Source organism: Lampetra fluviatilis, chromosome 25 (genome assembly GCF_964198595.1).
Source record: "Lampetra fluviatilis chromosome 25, kcLamFluv1.1, whole genome shotgun sequence".
NCBI lineage: Eukaryota > Metazoa > Chordata > Hyperoartia > Petromyzontiformes > Petromyzontidae > Lampetra > Lampetra fluviatilis.
The window spans coordinates 11,652,224-11,675,695 of record NC_136299.1 but is presented as its reverse complement, the minus strand read 5'-3'; the positions used below and the strand labels follow the sequence as shown (position 1 = coordinate 11,675,695).

At 46.5% G+C, this 23,472-nt stretch overlaps 1 protein-coding gene across 1 annotated transcript; it reads left to right on the top strand.

The window, feature by feature from the left end:
- The first annotated feature begins 1,988 nt into the window (after positions 1 to 1,988).
- On the top strand, positions 1,989 to 3,798 carry LOC144941625 (uncharacterized). The gene is made up of 2 exons (XM_078867943.1): positions 1,989 to 2,100; positions 2,227 to 3,798. Exons 1-2 carry the CDS (start codon positions 1,989 to 1,991, stop codon positions 3,342 to 3,344), a joined length of 1,230 nt encoding a protein of 409 aa, XP_078724069.1. The 3' UTR covers positions 3,345 to 3,798.
- The last annotated feature ends 19,674 nt before the right edge of the window (positions 3,799 to 23,472 follow it).

The following is a 23,472-nucleotide window of genomic DNA, read 5'->3' as shown; positions in this document are numbered from 1 at the left end:
ACACAGTGAAACAAAGAATCACCTTTCTTTCAGGGCAGGTGAAGTCCCATTCTTAAAATCAGGCGTCTCTCCGCAACGAAAACCTGCGCCGTGGACATTTTTTCAACAAATACAGCAAACTCGTGAAAAAAGAGTAAAACATTTGTATAACACGCAAACACACTGGGAAACACAACTCCAAAATGTGAACACCTTCGCGATATTTCCACGGCGCTATAGAGTAGCCATATCGTGCTAAATAGCACATACTATATTACAGATTCCATCTGTGCGTGTCCGTGTTTAGTAGCGTCGTGGCGAGCCTAGTGCGCTACGAACCGGCGACCCGAGTTCGATTCCCGCTCACGACCAATAACAGTGAGAGCCAAAATCTGGAACCGGTCCCGGGCCTCCCCTAGCTAGACTCAGCCTTAAATGAACGCCTTGCGCGGTGTGCATTCGGCATCAGCACGAGCGAGAGTGAGAGACAAAGGCGGCCGGGCGTGGTCTTCGGCCACCCAGGGACCCCTTTCGTGCGTGTTGGTCGTGCCAGGCCCATCGCAGGTGCGCCCTACAACAGGACCGAACTTGCCCCAACAGTCTGCTTGCATCCATAAGAGAGGGTTTTTGTTTGAGGTTAGATCGCGTAAATATGTAAATGTGTCGTTAAAACCCGCCACCACCCGACACAGCCAACTAGTAAGGGTTGTCGCGTGAACAGAACGTGGCCAATTCGTCACTAGTACAGAACTAGTGTGTAGTGTATAATGTAGTGTATTGTGTAGTGTATAGTGTAGTGTATTGTGTAGTGTATGGTGTAGTATACTAGTACAGCACGCCGGTGTGTTGGAGAGCCAAGCCACGACATTGACAATCTGAGTACGACGTTTCTCCAGTAATTACAACTTGCTTCATTACCAAAAAACCCTTATTGTGGATGACATTGGTCGCGAAAGCCTACGTGTTAGTCTGCTTGCAGGATGTATACGGGGGAATCTTTGTCTGTTGCTGCGCGTGTCTGTGTATGTGCGTGTCTGTGTGTGTGTCTGTGTGTGTGCGTGTCTGTGTCTGTGTCTGTGAGTGTGTGTGCGTATCTGTGTGTGCGCGCGTGTGTGTCTGTGTGTCTGTGTGTGCGTGTCTGTGTGTGAGCGTATCTGTGTGTGTGTCTGTGTGTACGTGTCTGTGTGTGCGTGTCTGTGTGTGTGTCTGTGTGTGTGCGTATCTGTGTGTGTGTGAATCTGTGTGTGTGCGTATCTGTGTCTGTGTGTGTCTTCGTGTCTGTGTGTGCGCGTGTCTGTGAGTGTGCGCGTATCTGCGTGTCTGTGTGTGTGTCTGTCTGTGTGTCTGCGTGCGTGTCTGTGTGTGTGCGTGTCTGTGTGTGTGTGCGTGCGTGTGCGCGTGTCTGTTTGTCTGTGCGAGGCCAAACGGCGCGCCAGGCCGTGCGGGTGTCCCTGACGCTGCGATCGGGACGTCGTCCGATTGGCGGCAGGCGATAGAAATGGGTCGATCGCATCGAGGCCGAGCCGCGCGGATTGGGCGGCTCGGCGCGTCACTCGCAGCCCGCCCGACGCGTGGGCTGCGAACCTCGAGCGAGCGAGCGAGTGCCGTGCGCGTGTTTTGTTCTCGCCGTGCCCCCCGTGTCCCGCACCCATCGCCTCCTCTTCCACGACCCCCGCCTTTCCTCCCGCCCCTCCAATGTCGCGCCGCTTCTTAATGAGCTCCCATGCACTTTAACACGTCGGACCGACACGGCCGAGGGCGCATTATGGGTCCCAGGGCAGCCAGATGAGTGCTCCTCTTGCTCGCGTCTGCGCGTATATGTCGCTGGCACACGGAGACGGGGAGTGCAAGAGCCAGCTTGCTTCGGCGCGTATATATTTATTATTTTCCGTCCGCCGGTGTTGGATTGTTCGTTTTTTTGCTGGCTTGGAGTGCTCGTCGCTGTCGCTGCTTTGGAAATTCTGCGTGGAACAGCTCGAGGCTGAGGGTCGTCTGGGCTGCGTCCGGATATGGGCGATCAACGACATGCAGGCGCTGTTAAAGTGGCTGCGAAGACATCCTTCAGCATTGACAGCCTATTGCTCGAAGCGGTGCAGCGCGGATACCATCGCGGTGGCGGCGGTGACAGCAGCAGCAGCGGCGGCATCATCATCAACAGCAGCAGCAGCGGCATCATCATCAACAGCAGCAGCGGCGTCGTCAGGAGTGGGGACGGGGAAGCGACTGGGAACGCCGGTGGCAGCACAGGCGTGGAGGAGGTGGAGGAGGAGGAGAGGGCCCGCGGCACCGCGCGGCGCGATAGCAGCGGCGACGAGAAGAGGGCGAGCGCCGACGCGAACGGCGTGGAGGGATGCGACGAGGCGGACGACGAGAAGTCGTCCTGCCCCCGGCACGAGAAGAGCAACAGCAGCAGCAGCAACAGCAACAACAGCAAGCACGAGAAGCCGCCCTTCAGCTACAACGCGCTCATCATGATGGCCATCAGGCAGAGTCCCGAGAAGAGACTCACGCTCAACGGCATCTACGAGTTCATCATGACCAACTTCCCCTACTACCGCGAGAACAAACAGGGCTGGCAGAACTCCATCCGGCACAACCTGAGCCTCAACAAGTGCTTCGTGAAGGTGCCGCGCCACTACGACGACCCGGGCAAAGGCAACTACTGGATGCTCGACCCGTGCAGCGACGACGTCTTCATCGGAGGCACCACGGGCAAGCTGCGCCGGAGATCGGGCGCGTCCCGGGGCAAGCTCGCTTTCCGCCGCGGCCCTCTCTTCGCCTCGGCCGGCCTGGCGCTCATGGAGAGAGCGGCCTCGATCTTCTGGCCCATCATGCCCCCTCCACCGCCTCCGCCGCCTCCGCCGCATCATCATCATCATCACCCGTCCTCTATTCATCCCCACCTGCAGAATCATCACCAGCAGCAGCAGCAGCTTCAGCACGGGCTGCATTACAGCGCAGCCCAGACGTTCCATTGCCCTCCGCACGCAAGCGCAGCTGCAGGGCTGTACGCGCCGCTGCTGTGCCACGCGGCCTTGGGAGGTCCTCCCCTGGCGCTCGCGGGAGCCTGCGGTGGCTTTTTGCAGCTTGCCGATGGGCTTAGAGGCTTTCGGGACTTACCGTTCCATCACCACCATCATCATCACCAGCAGCAGCAGCAGCAGCAACTTACCGCGACCGCGTTTGCAGCTCTGACTGGCCTACACGGTGGGAAGGCGACGACTGAACCTCAGCAGCAAAGTCAAGTGGACGCGTCGAGCTCCACGGTGGAGCCGTGCGTGGGCACGAGCATCGTAGCAGCCATCCCCCCAGCACTCTCCGCCTTCTACCCGCGCGTGTCATCCGCCTACGCCTCCTTGCATTGACCGCGCAGCGTGCTGATGATCGCTAAGGTTTCTGAAACCACGTGTACATAGACGACACCGTGCTTTACCGATAAACAGACAAAATTCAACGACGCGATCTCAAGACTGTAAGTTCTTGTTTTTCTTTGTTTATTAGTTTTCAAAGCAATCCGCACGCTCGACTCACTTGTGCGCCCAGATAATATAGCTGTATGATTTAATTGACGATTGAACGCGCCTCTAAAGTTATGCCGGCTCATGTGTACATAGCTAAGATATTATAGAGGAAATGTGAATTTGTGTAATTGTGCAATAAGTCATTGTTTTCCACGGCATATACGATACACTAATCTCGGTAGTAACACACGGTACTCTCAAAGTCAACTTAAAGGAACACGTGCACAATGTGAATGGCTTGTAAATACAAACTGTATATAACGTGTTTCTGGCGTACTTTGTATGCCCTTTAGGATGTAAACTTGCAGCGTTTTTTTGAATATATATAAATTACATTTGTTTTAAAACTTTTACGAACAAGTGTTTTTTGTTGTTGTTTGATGTCAAACAAATTTGTTAATTCTTATATTTTAGTCCACCATCTAGAAGGGAGTTACAGAATTAAGTGGCAACCTTAACCCCCCCCCCCCCCCCGTGTGTGTGTGTGCGTTTAATTACAATTAGCTTGTCGTACAATTGTCGTACAATCTAATGCTGATGAGAGTGACAATTGGACACACCACGTATATACATGGTAGCCCAAGAGTAAGGACACGTAGGGTTACTGCATTTATTTTAACACCTGCATGAACACGTGTTAACTATTGATTATTTAATTAAATATTCTATCGATTATCATTATTACTATTTATTTACTATTCCTTTTCATATGACAATTAAAAATGTAGAGAACATTGACTGAATTGAGACACAACGTAAGAGATTAATGTTATAATTGTTTTTTACCCTTCTCTCTGACAACAAAACTGACACCTTTTTTACAAGGAGTCATGTTTGCATAGACCACAATACCTGCAGTCATAATGCAAACAAAAAACATAACTCTGTATGCACTGTCCAGATTAATGTTACACCTGTAATATTTTTTTAAAGGTCATGAATTAATGTAAAAGATAATTAATGCGTACATTCATGTTAATGGGAGTAGTTTGAACATTTGTTAAAATAAATGTAATTAACCCGATGTGTCCTGAATTCTGGGGCAACCCGATATATTCGCGTGATTTGTGATACTGCTTTGGTCGTTTTGCACGAGGAAACACAAATAATAGGCAACGTTTCAGGCAATGCCCCTTCTAAGTATGTATGTTGAACTTCCTTTGCACTGTACTAACCAACCGTGCTCATCGGAGGTGCTATCACGAAGGGTAGAGACACGGGGCTACGTTCCTTCTTCATATGTTCTCTCTGATATGAATGAGGTGCCAATAACCCCGAATCCGTCGCACATTATATGTTTACTTTTAGAGCGGGCCTATTGACGTCTATTAGTGCATGTCTTGGCACCGTTGGGCGCACACGCCAGAGTGTATGCTACGGTCTCATCGTTATTTTACATCACAATTGCCGACACATTAAACACGCAAAGTTAACACGCTACGGGCTATGTATATAAAAAAGACCACGCGAGATGCTTTCACGGCAACACTGGAGAAGCTCTCTCTGTGTTTCTTAGCACGCGGCATTGCACGGCGTATGCGGCAGAGTAGCGGCCACTCACTCACTCACACGCACGCACGCACTGGGGGTAGCGTCGTCGTCTCTCTCTTTTTTTTAAAGATTCACATTTGACGTGGTGTGCTTGATGTGTGTGTGTCTATCTCTCTCTCTATGCCAGTGATAAACAACCCCCCCCCCAATAAGTTAACCCACGCTCAGGCAACCCCGTGCTCAACTTGAGACACGTGTTGTGACCATAACGTCGGGTGCTGTCCAGGCTTGGTTATTTATGGTGGTGGTATTTTCATGAATGGGGGGGGGAAGGGCATCTATCTAAAATGTTGGTCATATAATGTTGTACTGTCTCTCGCTCTCTCTCTCAGTATTATGGTAAACACGATCGGGTCCCTCTCGTCGTCAAGAGCGAGCGCTCTTCATAACATCTTCATGCGTTAAGGGGCAGAGGCGCAGTCGTTAGCATCGTTGCTGCTCGACGAATCCACCAACCTGAAGTTCAATTCCCGGCTACGGCTAACATCATTGGCGAGCGATATCTGAACCAGTGGCGGATAACTTCCTCCCTCCACACCAGCACTCACAATCGTGGTGAATGTATGTGCCATGAAGGTTCATTGCCCGAAACGTCGCCTATTATATACATGTCCTTTTTTAGGCCGCAGTATTGTTGACGTCGTGGAGAATGAATGGTTAAATAACCCCCGTGACTGGCACGGCGTGGGGAAGCCTTAATCTCGCAGTGGATTTACAAAGGCTGTACACACACAAACACACACAATGTGCATTGTTCACCAATGTGGCTTTCTCTCGGTGTAAAGTTTTGTTTTTGCCAGTTTAGAGACAATCATTGAATATCAGCCCAGACCGGCAATTTCAGCCTACGAAATTACATTGTTTTTGTACGGAAGTGGATATGTACGAACGCGCATTAGAAATATGTCCATTGAAATACTAACTTAATTCGTGTATAGCATGTCAAAATCCAGATATACACCTACATACGTATATTTATGCATAACAATAAGTACTTGGGATACTCGGTGACGTGACATGCAGACCCTGAGCCCATACACGGGTATACGCATCGTTTGCGCTGCAGAGCAAATCGCGTACGTCGCTTCCAACGCGTGACATCCGCTTCGGACAATCGGATGGCTACGGTGCAGGGCGAGTGTTCACGGCAACGTACAGCCCTTTGCCAATCCACTCCCGCGTGTCGTGTGAGCCTTCGACGAAGCCAATTGTCGTATATGTATCCAATATTTCAAATGTCTTCATCTGAGGACACATTTATCGCAGGGCCTACACAAGAACGTGCGACGAGCGTGCGTGATGTAAGAGGCACGTCCTGGCACACACGCGCATGGCCATAGCACGAATAGATGACCACTTCGTAGAGTGGAGACAGTTATTTCACGATATGTGCTTCTGCAAGCCTACCCGTGTAGTTTACATCCCTCCCTCTGCAAATCCACTGTTGAATGTTTTCAACAATAACAACAATGTATATCTGTGTAAAATGCCATTAATTAAAATAACAAGTTCCACCCATTTGAAAACTAAAACGAAACTATTAAACTATTTTCTTCATTCACCAGATAAAATAACACCAATCGACGAAGGCTTCCCTAAGCCGTGTCGGTCATGGGGTTTCTTTGGCCATACTTCCCCGCGCTGGTTGTTGACCTTACAGGGTGGTCAGGCGGGGGGGCAGGACCGGTTCAGGTGCCACTCGCCACCGATATGAGTCGTGACCGGGAATCCATCTCCGGACGCCGCATTCATAGCGAAGTGCGCTAACCACGGCGCCACCGCTCGCTCGACTCCACGTATGCATGTGCGGTATAGGCGTTTTATATAACCGTGTTATACCGCGTATAAAATATACACATTATAACGTATATGCGGCTCCCTACGTACACACAATTCACGCACGCGCGCGTCCACGTTGCTATAGGTATAACGACTCGGCCTATATGATTATAGACACTGTTCATGACTTGTCGTTATTTTAAAGGTTAATCGTCATAACAGCAGCAGCTCCAACCGATTGTTGCGCCTCTAGAGAATTGTCGATTTGTCGGTGACTGGTCCGTTGAACGTTCGGAATGCTTCTCGTGGCGTCTTTATCTCGCTCACGAGAGGGTAGTTGGTCGACGAGATGTTAACTTCCTCGCCTGGTATACAGGAGGTCGTGGGTGTCGATCCCGACCCTGATGCCTGTATAATCGGAGTTTGCGTGTCTCTCTCGCCATGGTCGCGTGGATTTTTCTCCGGGTCCTCCGATTTTCCCCAAACCTCCCTCCACAATTAGAAACGTATTTGGCTGCTGTACATTTCCATTTTGACATGCGACTATGTTGAGCTATCATTTGTGGCCAGGTCGCGCTTGATAAACAGCTATGTAGTGGGCCTTACTTGGTCAAATACAAACACTCGTTTCGTTGTTTGGGTTTATGTGCTGATCGCCAGTCGCTGTCCACGAGTCAGACAGTCCTGCAGAAGTTTGCCTCGAGACTTAAATGTTCTGTACAGCTTACGAATTTCTTACGAAACAACGACATACAGTGCATTCGGGACAGATAGCCTTGTTATTGTTATTAAACTGAAAGTACTACAGGTGACAGATGTTCATCATTTTAAAATGCCTGTGCGTTTGCGTCACGTAATACTGCGACAGTTTTTACAAGCGAATATGAGCAGAATTCCATTCGGTGCCTCCACATTATGACAACAACAACAACAACAAAAGCGAAGTCACAGTCCATCCGCCGATTGGCTTTCCAGACCAAAGTCATTAAGCAGCATTTGTTTAAGCAAGGCAAACTCTGCACCCGGTTTAGACATTCCGAGTCTCATCAGCAGGGTCCGACCTTGTTGATATAAACATTTGCACAATGTATCCTCGGTATGTACACTATGCTCATATCGTTGGCTACTGCCCGAGTCGATACAACAAAAGTTAAAGAAGTTTATTTCGCGAGAAAATGAATAAATGCTCATATAAGTGCATCCATGATCAAACATGGCGGCAATACGCCCTCCCACAGAGTTGCACGTATGCCGCACGTGTGTGCGTGTGTGTGTGTGCGTGTTGAACTTCTTTCGCACCGTACGTGGCCAACCGTGCTCATCGGAGGTGTGGGAGCAAAGTTATGCAAAGAGCGGCAGGCCAGGTGCCTTAATATGTTTTGTGAAAAGTATCTACTAAGTGTTTTTTGCTTTAACTTCGTGCATTTTAACCCGGTCACTCGGGCAAGGAGTGTTTGATCAAATAGGAAGGGACGAAGAACAACAAGGATGTATCGATTGCAACCGTGTTGCCCCAAAAGGGACCTTTCGTGCATAATTGATGTCCATTACAACACCTGTCCACAATGTGCTGATGATCCAGAAGGTTTGTGATGTGTCGTTGTACGCCGCATCCACGATCGATCAATTTCAAAATGTAATTTGGTCACAAGATGGAATGTTTCTTGACAAATATTTCTTGATATATAATACATGACATGGGAAGGGTTTCATCCAGGAGTGGATTGACAATAGGAAGTGAATACAGGTCCACATCATTGGCATATTTTCATAGCAACACCCAGCACCAAATGATGACTTCTAAAACTTCCAATGTGCGGTTACAAATATATTACTACCATTGGAACCTCATTTGCCAGTAAAAAATCTGATAATAGTTGTTTTACCCTTTTATCTGGCAACAAAACTGACACCATTATCAAAACTAACACCATTATCAGAGTTATGTTTTTTTGTTTGCATTATGACTGCAGGTATTGTGGTCTATGCAAACATGACTCCTTGTAAAAAAGGTGTCAGTTTTGTTGTCAGATAAAAGGGTAAAAAAACAATTATCATTATAATATATTACTACTCAAGCCGTAGGTCTGGTGTAGTTATACCAATACATTACTATGATAATACTATGATAATCCCTATTATAATAGTATTTGTGCCAATGACGGCTTATCAGTGCCATCTAGGGTGGCACATGATAACAATCCTTAGAGCAATGTAACTGTAAATCAAAAATGTCTATGATAGCAAGCTTACCGTGGCAGATATTTATCGGAAACATATCTTACAACTCTTGACTTAAAGCTTTCGTGACTAGAGGAATTCATATTTTTTGAGTCTTTCGGTAAAGTTACGTAGATAGGTTCAAAGAAAATAACCAAAAACTACGACGTTTCGATCGCAACACAAGCGGTCGTCATCGTCACTAACCCCCTTTTCCTGATGACGACCACTTGTGTTGCGTCGTAGTTTTTGGTTCTTTTCTTTGAACCTATTTACGTGACTTTACCGAAAGACCCAAAGATAGATCTTACAACTGTACCATATAGTATGTTCGGTCGAGTATGTCGTTTGTAAATATACATGATATGAAAACAACCACGACATCGTGCGATTAAAACATGCATAGTTAACGAAAAGATTTCAATCGATAAAGTCACGTAGGTAAAAAATTAAACAAAATAAAAATAAGAGATGAAAATAGAATAAATAAATACAAGTGAATTTTATCACGACGTTTTGACTGCAACACAAGCAATCATTATTTTTTCATTTTATTTTTTACCTACGTGACTTTACCGAAAGAACCAAAGAGTATGGATCCTTGCAGTCACGAAAACTTCAAATCTAGAAAGATTTCAATCGTGGTGGATATTGCCCGTGGTGGACATTGGTATCATTGTCTCCACCCCTCGTGGTAACGGGCTATCGAGCTTTCTCGCTCGGATCACAGAATGCCTATGCCATCACACCACGCTCGATTCATTCTCTCTTCGCTGCGTCAGGGTGTGCGCCCGCTCAAAATCCAGGGGCTGGAATAAAACAAAAGAATGCCCCTCTCACAGATGAAACACATAATCGAGTGCCCTCAGCATTACCACAGATTTGAGGTGAATTTTGAGGTCAGCCATTGAGGTGTGTTCAATGATGAGCTGGCAACGTGAGTTGTGTTTTATACATACAGCCCAGAGCAACGTGTACACACGTAATGATGCATGCGTGGAGGAGAATTAAAACTGGACAGGTCTGGCACAGTCAATTTTGATGACAAAACTAATCTTGAGCCACAGAGGATAATCTTTTGTCTGCTGCTCGCTGCAGGAGCCCTCGCGCTAACCTGCACACGTGTGCACGCGGTCAGATTATGATGAACGTGAAAATGCTGAACACAATGACTGGATCCAGCAGAGGTACAGTATATTTATAGGGTGCAACAGTGAGTGAAGAAGACTTACAGAAATAATAGCATGACATTCACACAAATCTTAGCGTTCGTCATCTAGCACTACCTTACGACAGGCACATGCACGTGAACACGGTATAGAATGGGCAGACGTATCGGATCATGACCCTTCTTGAGAACAGAGAGGATACAGGCACGATAATAATAGGTTTCTCATATTCTTTTTGTTACATTTTTATAAAGTTGACAAACAACTAGTTTTACATTTACACAGGAGCAGTTGTTTGTGTTCGCATAGATAAACCCGACATAGACATATACACTCATTCACGTGTATAATACGATTCTTTGCGCAAAGCCTGCCATATGTCGGATGACCCAAATCTGATTTGTCAGCATGGGAAGCACTGAAGGGTGTCTATGAAGGCATCATCCAGCATTAGGTCATTATAATGACAACAGTTTGGACTGAGTGATTACAATGTTGGCAACATATTCCGTGCTACACTCAACATTCGTTTTGCTCGTTTGAACGGGAAAACTCACGAGTCATCTTCTTCAACAGCACGTAGCAGACGCAGTCGAGAGAGGGCTACGTCGCCGATGCCGTTGTGGGAACGCGTGGCGCTTTAGTGGCATGAGACCCGTTGCGATACATTCTTCACACCAAAGATAAAGATCCCCCGTATAGGTCTTAACAGACGGTAGGAGCCAAGTGCTGTTAGCGAGCACCTATGAAGTTCTGCACGACACACGACGGGCGGAGGGAGGGGGGAGGGGGGTGAGATTGGTGGGTGGTCAGCACCACGCCTTTGTCTCCCCAGTGGCGATGTTCACTACACATCGCACCAGGTTACTCATTTGAGGCTGAGTCGACCTACGGGAGGCCCAGGACCGATTCAAATAATCGTCACTGGTGTTGACCGTCAGCGGGAATCGATCTCGGGCCGCCGGGTTTGTAGCGCAGGGCGCTAACCACTGCGCCACCGCTCCCCACATTATTCAGATGTCATCGACCTATCTCAAAGTACTCTCCAATTATAACGGTTTAGTAATTCATGATCACTTCATGGACATTCTCCATATTAAATGACATCATTTCCGCGTCGAGCCTTTCCAGAGCCGCATGTTGGTTTCTGTGTGTGTGTTTTTGTGTACGTGTGTGTTTTTGTGTGTGGTTTTTGTGTGTGTGTGTTTGTGTGTGTGTTTGTGTGTGTGTGTTTCTGTGTGTGTGTGTTTTTTTGTATGCGTGTGTGTGTGCGGTTTTTGTGTGTGTGTGTTTGTGTGTCCGTGTGTGTGTTTGTGTGTGTGTTTGTGTGTGTGTGTTTGTGTGTGTGTGTTTGTGTGTGTGTGTTTTTGTGTGCGTGTGTGTGTGTGTGGTGTGTGTGTGTTTGTGTGTGTTCGGGGTTAGAGCGTGCACAGTGCGCGCGCGTGAACCATTTCGCGATGGCGAAAACGTGTGCGGGGATGCCTGCGTCCAGCAGTGGATCGAGCACTGCCGCTGCTGCTGATGATGATGATGATGGGAATTCGTGGCTGCTGCTGATGATGATGATGGAATTCGTGGCGACACGCGTATGAGAGCGTCGATGCGATGGAGCTGCGTAGATTTACAAATCCGAGCCGGGGACGCATCTAATGCGATCTCTTGAATAGGATTAAGAACTATTATGCCACGTACATTACACGATTGGCGAGAAACACCGTTTCTCAACCTATGCCACGGACGCCAGCGCAGCCTGCATAGAATCGCAATGCTGAAAGAGCTACGATGTACACCATATGTGTGTGTGTGTGCGTTTCACATCAACGACATCGACATCATCGGCCAAGGCATCGCCTTGTCTCACGATCCCGCGAGCGACGCCGCAAATGCGTTCAGCTCCTCCAGCACGCCAGCCCATTCCATCGCTCCGTCTCAGCTCTCGCCGTCACTCAACAATGGGCACAAACTAGAAATGGCTACAGCGTGCTGATGATCGTCGATCACGGGCGAAGCTGGCGCTCGTTTTCTCCGCGGCGTAGCTGCGCTGGTGAATCACTACCCTGGTGGGTCCGGGGTCTTCAGCGATGGAGCCGATGCGAGCGTCGCTATTCTTGCAGCCGCAGTGGCAAGCTTTCACGAAATCTCTTACACAATCGATTGTAATGATTAGATGTAGAAACCAAGCCGGTGGCGCAATGATTGGTCCACTGTGCTTCGTACCCCGCGCCCCGAGTTCGATTCCTGACCACAGGTAAACGCCAATTTGGAGCAAAAAAAAAATCTACCAAGTCCTGACCGACAATTCCCCCATCGCCCGGTTCACCAACCCGCATTGACCAGCGTGGTGAAGTATGGTCTAAACAGGCCCCGTGACCGACACCGCCTGGCGAAGAGGCCTTCATCTACGAGTGAAGTGGCAATGAGTTGTGCGTTATTATTGTAATTTATATCAGACGTGTTCTTATTGTTATTTATATCAGACGTGTTCTTATTATTTATATCAGACGTGTTATTATTGTTACTTATATCAGACGTGTTCTTATTGTTATTTATATCAGACGTGTTCTTATTATTTATATCAGACGTGTTATTATTGTTACTTATATCAGACGTGTTCTTATTGTTATTTATATCAGACGTGTTCTTATTGTTACTTATATCAGACGTGTTCTTATTGTTACTTATATCAGACGTGTTTTTATTGTTATTTATATCAGACGTGTTCTTATTGTTACTTATATCAGACGTGTTCTTATTGTTACTTATATCAGACGTGTTCTTATTGTTACTTATATCAGACGTGTTCTTATTGTTATTTATATCAGACGTGTGCAACCGAGGGGTGGCGCATTGAGTGGCCAACTGTGCTTCGTACTCGCTACCTCCGATTAGCACGGTTGGCTACGTACGGTACGAAGGAAGTTCAACAAACAACATACTGTCTCCGAGTTTGGAAAATGACAAATAAAACACACAGTAGAGCGAATGTGTGTGGGGCCATGCAACGCAAACGATGGACTTCACAGTAAACCAACCCAAAGAGTATGACACCCACCGTAGTCTGCGCTCATTCAACGGACGAGAAAGAGGCGAAAGGATATCAACAACCACGTCAACTCTGACTCCTGAAGCCCTCTCGCCGTGGCCAGGAAGACCTCGACTTTGGCATTTCGCCGCTGAACGTTGCTGCCACCGGCGAGAAAAGAGTCGAATTCAACTCAAGCGTTACGTCGCTTGCGAATTGGCACGATCGTGTTGTTCACGATACTACTGGTTGCAAAAAGTTCCGCGAAGAGCTGAGACACGTGCAATTAGCAGCTCCCTTGCTGCCGAACAAACGCAATGTGACGTTCACATTGAAGGATGTATTTTAATCATGTAATGATAGTATCACATTTAATGGAATACATTGTAAAAACTATTTTACAGGCCTTTGGTAATCCCCTGTTGGTTTAAGGCCTTCCCCAATGCTGTGTTAGTCCATGAAGGACAATTTGGTCATACTTCACCACTCTGGTCAACGCATAATATGACCGTCAATGGCCAACTCTGGACCGCATTGTAATTGCCTTCAAGCCTCCAACGTTTGACGGCGACATCTCAGAGGCTATTTGAACGTCGTTAATAACTTCCCCTAGTCATATGAAATAATAATAATAATACCACTCATAATAATTCAGTGCGCGTTCGTTACAGGACCGGTTCAGGTAACACTCGCCCCTGATGTTTTGTCGTGGCTCGGAATCAAACGCATGCGGCCGGGTCCGTAGTTGGGTGCGCTCAGCACTGATCGATCGCTCTACGCCAGCTCATCTTCGTCAAGAGCCGCATGGCTCACAGGGCTATGCCTAATCAATGAAACTGAAACTGCATTAACAGGTTGTGCGCGCAAATCAGCCAATGGCGGGAATGCGTATTGATGATTTATGTAGGTTACGTAAAAACGACAGACATTTGTCAACGACAGCGGACGCATTCCCTTTGTAACGATAAGCATATAAATACAAATAATAAAAATGTCATTTTCTATAGCGTCATTCATGCTTGCTGCAAACATGAATTATGTAAAAGCACCAACTCCTATATACAGCTACTCCGAAGCAAATTAACACATTAGCACCAAGCAAAATAAAAAAAATGAATTAACAAATAAATGGCACCAAAACAAAAGGCAAACAACAACAAAAAGGTTATCACCATAGAAATATTTACTTTTTTCAAACTTAAAGGGTCTGATCATTTATATCCTAAGCAATTGTTTGCGTGATGCAGCCTTGGCACTGGTGGCTATAAACACAAATAACACAACACACTCATCGCATTCGCAAGTTACATTTAATCGGCGATGTTTCGGGCAATGACCCTTCCACAGAGCAGATAAATGATCTGATGAAGACGAATTTGTTTATTGTGTGTGTTATTTATATCACAGAGTGCGTTTATCGTTGACAAATCTCAATTAGTGAATCGATGGTAACCAGGACGCTACCGAATGATACGTCAACATACTAATGAGTCTCGCTGTGCACACTATAAATAACAACATTAATATGTATCTGTGTATTCCTTTGAGCCACGTCTATGGTTATTTTGAGTTAAGTATTATCTCATTTCGTGGAACTGGGACCCCCTGAGCGTAAAGGGAGGGCTCTTTGCCAGTAAGATCGGAAGTTTTTGCGACATTGACTCGAGCAAGCCTGACTGCTGATGACGATACGCTCGCTGTGTGTCGATCCCGTTCCACGGTCACTGCTTGTCTTGAAACAATGCTGCTGCAATGGATGCGTAAGCGGTACATTGACGATGACTGTGATTTTGTTAACGAGGAGAGATGGACGGTTTACCTGAAGGAGACCTTCCCCGCGTGTTTATTTGTGTTACACCGCAAAATGTCGCGATGCTTTAGCGCGTAGCGTGGAATGCGGAGGTCGTGTTCATGAGCGCTGCTCTGCGTTGCGAGCCATCCTCACGCAACACGCGCAGCACACACCGACGGTCACAATCTCGCATACAGCGCTCGGTCCCAACAGTCTATCGAGTGAAGCTCGATAGACTGTTGGGACCGAGCGCTGTTGGGGTCTTGAGACCCGTGCGACGAGCGAGATGGGTGAGCAGCGCTCTCTACCCCGATCGCGGCCACCTTCAATCCATTGCTCAACGTCCCCACACAGCACAGTGTCATCAAGCCAAGGCTGAGTCGACCCAAAAGAGGCTCAGGATCGATGTTACAATACCCTGAACCGTTAACCGGGAATCGAACTAAAGTACAGCAGCCGTGTTCCTGGCGCTAACCACGCCGCCTCCGCCCCCAATACAATGCACACACAAACGACAAAGAAACTCTACTCCGTATAGGATGTCCAAGTTCTGTTAGCGAGCACCTATAAAGACTGTCACGCGGAATGAGGATGGATGGGAGGGGTGATGTGACCATCACCACGCGCGGCCGCCTTTGTATCCCCAGTGCCGATAATTACACACGCACACATACACGCGACACGCATATACAGCCGTCTATGCAAAGGCGTTGTGCAGTGCTGTTAGCGAGCCCCTATGAGACGATGCGTGCAGAGAATATTATACGGGGAAAGTGTCAGCAAGTGTATCTCTGGTCTATTAATTCCGGACCCCCCAAAAAATTCACAAACCAAAGGTGCAACACAGCGCAGACTGAGCCCTGCTCTCGATCTGGAGCGTTCCTTTTACCGCGACGCTTCGTGAGCCTGGCACAATAATCGCGTCTCTCTTCATGGTAACAACCGGCGCCTCTCGGTGGAGCTTCTGTTGATGAACTGGGTTCCTTGCTTGCATGTACGTGTGTTTGTTGAACTTCTTTCCCACCGTACGTCGCAGTTCTAAAGAAATTAGTTTTTAACTTGATTTGGAGATTTCGTGACTGCAGGAATTTCTCTTTGGTTCTTTCGGTAAATTCTAGATTTGAAGGTTTCGTGACTGCAAGGATTCATACTGTTAGGTTTTTTCGGTAAAGTCACGTAGGTAAAAATAAATAAAAATAAAAAATAATAAAATAATAATATCTTGATACAGTAAATTTAGCTGTGACGGTCCTACCTGATGACGGAGACTTGTGTTGCCTCCGAAACGTCGTGATTTATTATTTTATTTATTTCTGTAAAGTCACGTAGAAAAAAAAGAAATTAAATAATAGCATACGACGTTTCGATTGCAACACAAGCAATCATCGTCAGGTACGAATTCATGATAAAACAAACCTAGTAAACTTAGAAATAAGATGCAATGCAAGATATTTCTAAGTTTACTAGGTTTGTTATTTCATTAATTCGTACCTGACGATGATTGCTTGTGTTGCAATCGAAACGTCGTAAGCTATTATTTAATTTATTTTTCTTTCGACGTCACTTTATCGAAAGAACTAAAGAGAAATTCGTTATAAATCTATATTTAGCCGTACATTGCGCAAGCGGCTTCCTAACATCGGAGAGAAGAGCGTTCCAGACGGCCGCAGAAGCGCGTCTGAAAGCTCCGCGCGATGCAGTGACCGCCGCCTTTGCTGATGGTTAGCCGACATCCGCTGCTGTGAGGATGCGTTGTGGCCATGCAACCAAAACTATGGGCCATAGCACGAATAGAAAAACCACAGCAACTCTTGACTCCTGAAGCCCTCTCGTCGCGGATAGCAGAAGAATACAATCGCTTGGACAGGAACGTACCCATTTGGCAATCCACTGCTGGATGAGGGCCTCTACCCCCCCCCCCTACGCCGGACGTGTGGATGACCACACATCATCAACCACGCTGCTCAGTGCGGGTTGGTGAATTTCGTGGATTATAGCCGCGTGGAATGTAGTGCAGTACAACGTGGATATTTATGCACCGTCGTCTCCTGCCTACAATGTATCAACATCAGCAGCAGCAGCAGCCAACAGCAAACTGTGTCACGCTCAACTCTGTTTGTGGTCGCTCATCCGAGTTCTAATCGGACTCAAGTCCTGATTAACTTCCGAGATCTGACCAAATCGGGCGCATTCCGCGGGTGATTTTGGTCACATTGGCCTTGCTTAGAATACTATCTATTTGGGGAATCGCCTTCGACTATATTCATTCCCTATCTTGTTAATACTCACCTACTGCGTTGTGCGCTCGTAATTTCTGCACTTGAATCGATATCACGACGATGTCAAGAGTTCATTTACGTTATTATTTTACGTTATAAATTCGTTTACTTTGCAATTATTTAATGTTTACTTTGGTGCTGTCGCTATACTTCGAGCTTCCCCACGAGTTTTCGGCTTGCACCGCGAGTGGTTCGGGATGATGCCCGACGTTTCGTTCCATGTGATGGGAGCTGCATGCTTTCGGAACGACATTCTCCAGGAGCTGAATTCAGAAGCTTCCAAAGCGCGTAGCCAAATGTGTGTTCATCCTCCCGCGGACACCCTTTTGGAAAAGAGATGTTACATCTTAAGAGATTTTCCGGCTGAAATGTTATTTGTTATTTGTTTTTAATGCAAATCACGAATTAAACACGATCGAATCTGAGAACACATCGCAGGGATATTCAGCACAGCCGTGAATTGTTGTTTTTTCAATGGGCGCTCATCTCGCTCGATATAAGTTTTACCTGCATATTAAAAAAATAGGAGATACACACAAAAACAAAGATTCCCCGTATAGCCTTAACAGACTGTTGGGATTGCTGGCGCCTATGAAGGCCGGCACGGCACACGAGGGGGTGGGTGGCCAGCACCACGCCCGGCCGCCTTTCGCTCCCCAGTGGCGATGTTGACTACACACAGTACCAGGTACTCATTTGAGGCTGAGTCGACCCAAGGGGATGCCCAGGACCGGTTCAGATAATCGTCACTGCTGTTGGCCGTGAGTACGTATCGAACTCGGGTTGCCAGGTTCGTAGCAGAGTGCGCTAACCACACCCTACCGCTCCCCACACACACACACACTCTCACATTTACGTGAAGTATTATCAGCTGCGTTGACCAACGAAGGAATCCATGATTTTTGCCATACACGTACAAAAACAAACCGTGTGATCGTACAAAGAAGTCGTGGCATTGAGTGGGCGAGGTTAACAATCCTAGCGCAATGCATCGTCCTGGTTGATTGTATTTGTGTTAATCCACCTTTGGATGAAGGCCTGCCCAGTGCCTACGCCGTGTTAGCGGCAGGGTTTGTTGAACCAAACTTCTTCGCCACGCTAACCAGTGCGGTTTGGTGAATGGGCAAGGCACAGAGGGGACTGGCTCAGATATCGCTCGCCGCTGTTGATAGCCCAGTCTTGGCAGGGGATCGAACTGTGGTGGCCAGGTCCAGAGCGCGCCGCGCGAATTGCTTCCTGTTCCACCGCTCTTTTATATATTTTTACATTTTGCAATCAACTCGATATGGGCATACTCTTCTTTACGTATAGGCCCCCATCACATTAAACTTTTGTTTCTTGTACCATCGCTTAATAATGTACAGGAAATGTCAATCGATAGCTGGGTGCTCGTTTGACCATACTTCACCACGACAGTCAGGGCGGGGTTGGTACTTTTTTTTTTAGGGAGGGGGGGGGGATACACGAATGACTGATTCAGAAATCACTCGACCGGCGATGTTTGCTGCCTTTGTCGGGAATCGATCTCGGCGGCCGGTCGAGTTTAGAAGGCAGTGCGCTCATCATGCGCACCCCGACGCTTCAAACACCCCCCCCCCCTGGCTCTGCGCGCGTGGCAAGCCTCGACCCTTCTTCTTCTTCTTCTTGTTGTTGGGTGTCAATCCACCGCTGGATGAAGCGGCCGTCGGGTGCGTGTCGGCAGTGGGGTTGTAACGCCACGGCACTCGGCCTTGCCAAGGACGCGAGCTCGTCACGCTGCCCGGTTCAAGGGGACTTGGAGCTCCTCCTGCTATTTGCGAAGAGATTACTGCAGCAGATGAGCTTTTACATAATTTAGCATTTCATGAAAGCCGTGTGTGTACGTTTTCGCATTGATGTTATATCTGTATATTGTCAGACTAATAACTGTAATACGCGACTTGTAAATGCAAATGTGTATCCCTATGGCTTTGATAAACGTCGTGTACACATGCAGATGTGGGGAATTCAATAACGTTGTAAACCATATCGACCTTGAAATGCGATGGAAGTCAATCAGCCTCGTTAAATATGACTATTCAAAATAATTTGACGTGTGATTTGCACATATTTCACATACGCTAGAAGTAGAAGATTAATACAATAAATTGAAAGCCCTTCGTATATCCATTGCTCCACGAAGGGCTGCCTAAGCTTGGACACGGGGGTCGTTTGGCCATACTTCACCATGGTGGTCACTGCGAAGGGAGGTAAGGACAGGGATGACATCGATTCAGTAATCACTCGTCACTCACTGTAGCCGTGGCATGGAATCCAACCCAGTCCTCCTGGTTGTATAGATACATATTAAAAAAAACGTTTTAAGTGAAAATATGGTACCGGTTGAAATAGTATTATAATTAAAAGTTTTTTTTTAAATGAAAGTATATCCTGCACGATTAATAATTTAAAAATAAACAATACTCTATATTCATAAGACACTCACTGAGTCTCAAGATGTATTATTGTTTTCCCTTCCCAAGAGGGTCTTGCTGCACCGGGGATGTTTGGATGTCACGGCCTGCGAGTGGCCGCTCAACCAACGTCCGGCATTCACTCGGGGGTGGGAATCCATGACGGTGGAACAATTAAAAGGTTCTAATTGTATTCAACAAACTCCACGCGTTTTTTGCACTATTTTATTACTCGCAAATTGTGTTTGTGTCGCCTATGTAAGTGATATGAGCGTAGAGCTGAATACGTTTGCAATATACTATGCATGTTTGGAAGACGCGTATGTAAATATAGCGCACACACGTATGCACGTGTATGTATATCTGCTTCAGTTTTACGTGTCGCTATGCACAGGTATGACACACTATTTTATACGACTTATAGTTTTTTTTTATTAATTGCCTCTTAAAAAAAACGTAAGAGCTTCTTCGCATTAAATATTGGTACAGTTTTTCTACGAATATATTCTGTCACTGATACGGTATTGTATTGCATTTTAAATGCAAGGGGAGTGAATTTGAAATGATGACTGTACTTGCGTGAGGATAATTACGTACGCTTCCCATCAAATAGACCGTCAATATATTTGGCTACTTTCGCTGATACAGTTTATAATTTTTTGGCAGATAGGCCACCAGTATGCGACGACACCTGTTGAATATAAAATGCACATTGAACCTCTTTCGCACCGTACGTAGCCAACCGGGTTAATCGGAGGTGCAGGGGAAGGACAACATGCGGCAGAGATTAAATCGATTTAACTTCTTTTGCACGTTTCCGTTACGGGTCTTATCTGGTAAAAAAATACTTTAGTTTAATAACATCAATATACCATTTCGATTTAAAGCTTTCGTGACTGCAGGGATTCATCTTCTTGGTTCTTTCGGTAAAGTCACGTCGAAGGGAAATAATAAAATAATAAAAATAAAACATAATAAAATACAATTCTCACGACATTTCGGCCACAACGCAAGCAGTCGTCCTCAGGACAAGAACAGGGCTGTCGGAAAGACAGCGTCCGAATATCATTCACCTGAGGACGGCTGCTTGCGTTGTGGCCGAAACGTCGTGAGAATTGTATTTTATTATGTTTTATTTTTTATTATTTCCCTTCTACGTGACTTTACCGAAAGAATCAAGAAGATCAATAGACCAATCACGCGCGTATTTGTCTTCCCTCGTCTTTGCCTGTGTGTATATATCCTACGTTATGATGATCCAGATATGAGACCCATCTGACTCAAGGTCCTACATTGAAACGTCGAACCGTGTTGTGTGCAGAATGACAACTCCTGTCCCGTGTTTTGATTCAGTTATTTCTACCACCAAGAAACAATGTCCATCATCTCAATTAGCTCGCGTCTTGCTCCATAAATGATCATAATATACATTACATATCATAATTATATATCATAATATATTATATATAAATCATAATTAATATCCAGGTTTGAAGCACACCTCTCCTTCACCGACCCGCACAGACCGGCGCGGTGAAGTATGGTCAAACAAGCCTCCATGACCGACACGCCGTGGAGAGGTCTTCATGCAGCAGTGGATTGAAAATGGATGCGAATTATTTTATTGCAATAAACACAAATATATTACATTGCGGCAACAGCACGCATTTCACGAGATGCACTTAGTGTTCTGTGTTCACAGGACAATAACGAATTTGCATTTCGTCCAAACCTCAGCCCTTCAGATATCCTTTGCAATCGGTGATACAGTCCTCATAAGCGACCACCTCCCCTCACTGCGGTTAAACATCGCCATCGTATTCATTCGCATCGTATTGAGTCACGGTGGCGAGATGTTAACTACCTCGCCTAGTATGCAAGAGGACGTGGGTTCTATCCCGATCCCGACCCTGACGCCTGCTGTATATTTTCAGTTTGCGTGTCTCTCTTCCCGTGGTCGCGTGGATTTTTCTCCAGGTCCTCCGGTTTTTCCCTCCACATTAAGAATCATCATGCGTTTCGAATATTTGGCTGCTATGATTATCCACGTGACAAGCCGCTTCATTGGGCTATTATTTGTGGCCACGTTGCGTCTTAAAAAGTAACTATAGCTCAGTGGGTCTTACCTGGTAATATAAAAAATAGTTTAGTTTATATATTGTCATTAATTTAAGTTGGACCAGTCCGGAATGCTGTTCTGTGACTTATTTTGTCAAGCAGTCACATCCATCTCGCCTTGCATTGTCATCATGTTACGCTGGTGGTGTAAATAAGTAAATTATACAACAATATCGGATTGTTATTCATGGGCATACCTTGCACACGCTAGTGGTAGTGCCTTACGCCGATGATCCCTTACCTCCAAGCCGGCTTTGCCGAGTTCCGGAAATAAAACAAAAAACATATCGAGTGAGAAATCAAGCCCCGTACACACGTTATTGAACATATGAACATATACATACATCCCACAGTGTATATTTGAGGGCTCATTTTCTCACCCCCCCCCCTCTCCCTCTGTGATATCGCTAAAGTCCTTGCGAGGACCTCGCATCGTGCCTTTGATAAAGAGGAGCTTGCACGAAGCGTGGGGCTTGTGAGCACTAAAAAAAACGAAGAATTGGAAACAATGCGTCGCGATGTGCCGACCGCTCCTGAGCCCTTTAATTGAGTCGAAGTTGTTGTTGTTTTTGCCCTGGCTGCCTTTTCAGGGGTCACGGAGCAAACACAAAACGCGCCGAGCCCCGCGCGCGTGAACTCCTCCGCCGGCTGTACCCGACACTCGGGTGTCACGGAACGCGTCCGCGCCACGGCACCATCCCCTCGAGGCAGCCCTCCGTCTGTGCGTTGGGGGGGGGGGGGGGGGAGCGGTGGCGCAATGGTTGAACTCAGCATTAAATGAGTCGCTGGTGCGATGTGTAAATATTCGCCACTGGCGAGAGAAAGGAGGCCGGGCTGTATTTCTGGTCAAACCACCGTTGCCGGCCTTCATAGGTCATACTTGTACTTGCCCCGCCAGTCTGTTAAGGCTATACGGGGGATCTTTGTCTTTGTACGTGCGTACCCAGGACATGATATATATACATACACTTCAATGCTATCACTTTCTATAAATACTGAGGAACCCATCAGACCGAAGAGTGCGTCTGGGCCGGAAATATAACAGCAATTATACAACATGGGAAAGGTGATTTTAATACATACACGTTATAAGTATATCCGTTTTACGAAATGAGAGATCATTCATATTACACTTTATTTTAAACGCCTAAATTAATTTGGCAAACTTGCCGATGCAGCCCCTGTTGAGATTCAGTGAGACTGTCCTGAATGAAATAGCCGTTATTATAATGGGAATTGACTTGAATAAACACGACTTTCGGAGGCTAATCTTTACGAAGCTTGATAAAAAAATACGTTGCCAATGTTGTACAAATACAACGGAATCGACATTAATAATATACATTCATACTATACATTAATAATATACATCCCAACTATACGAAGGCTATCGATACATTTTACGGCTACACTCAGTACACGGGGCCCGATGTGAAACGTGAGAATTGAGATGCAGCCGTTTGACAATCCACTGCTGGATGAAGGCCTCCCTCCCTCATGCAGTCTCAGTCGAGGGGGGTTGTTTGAGGTTTAACCCCCATCATGTTCCCAGTAGTACATTTATATGAGAAAATTATATAAACTATACAAAATATATAATAAACTTTTAT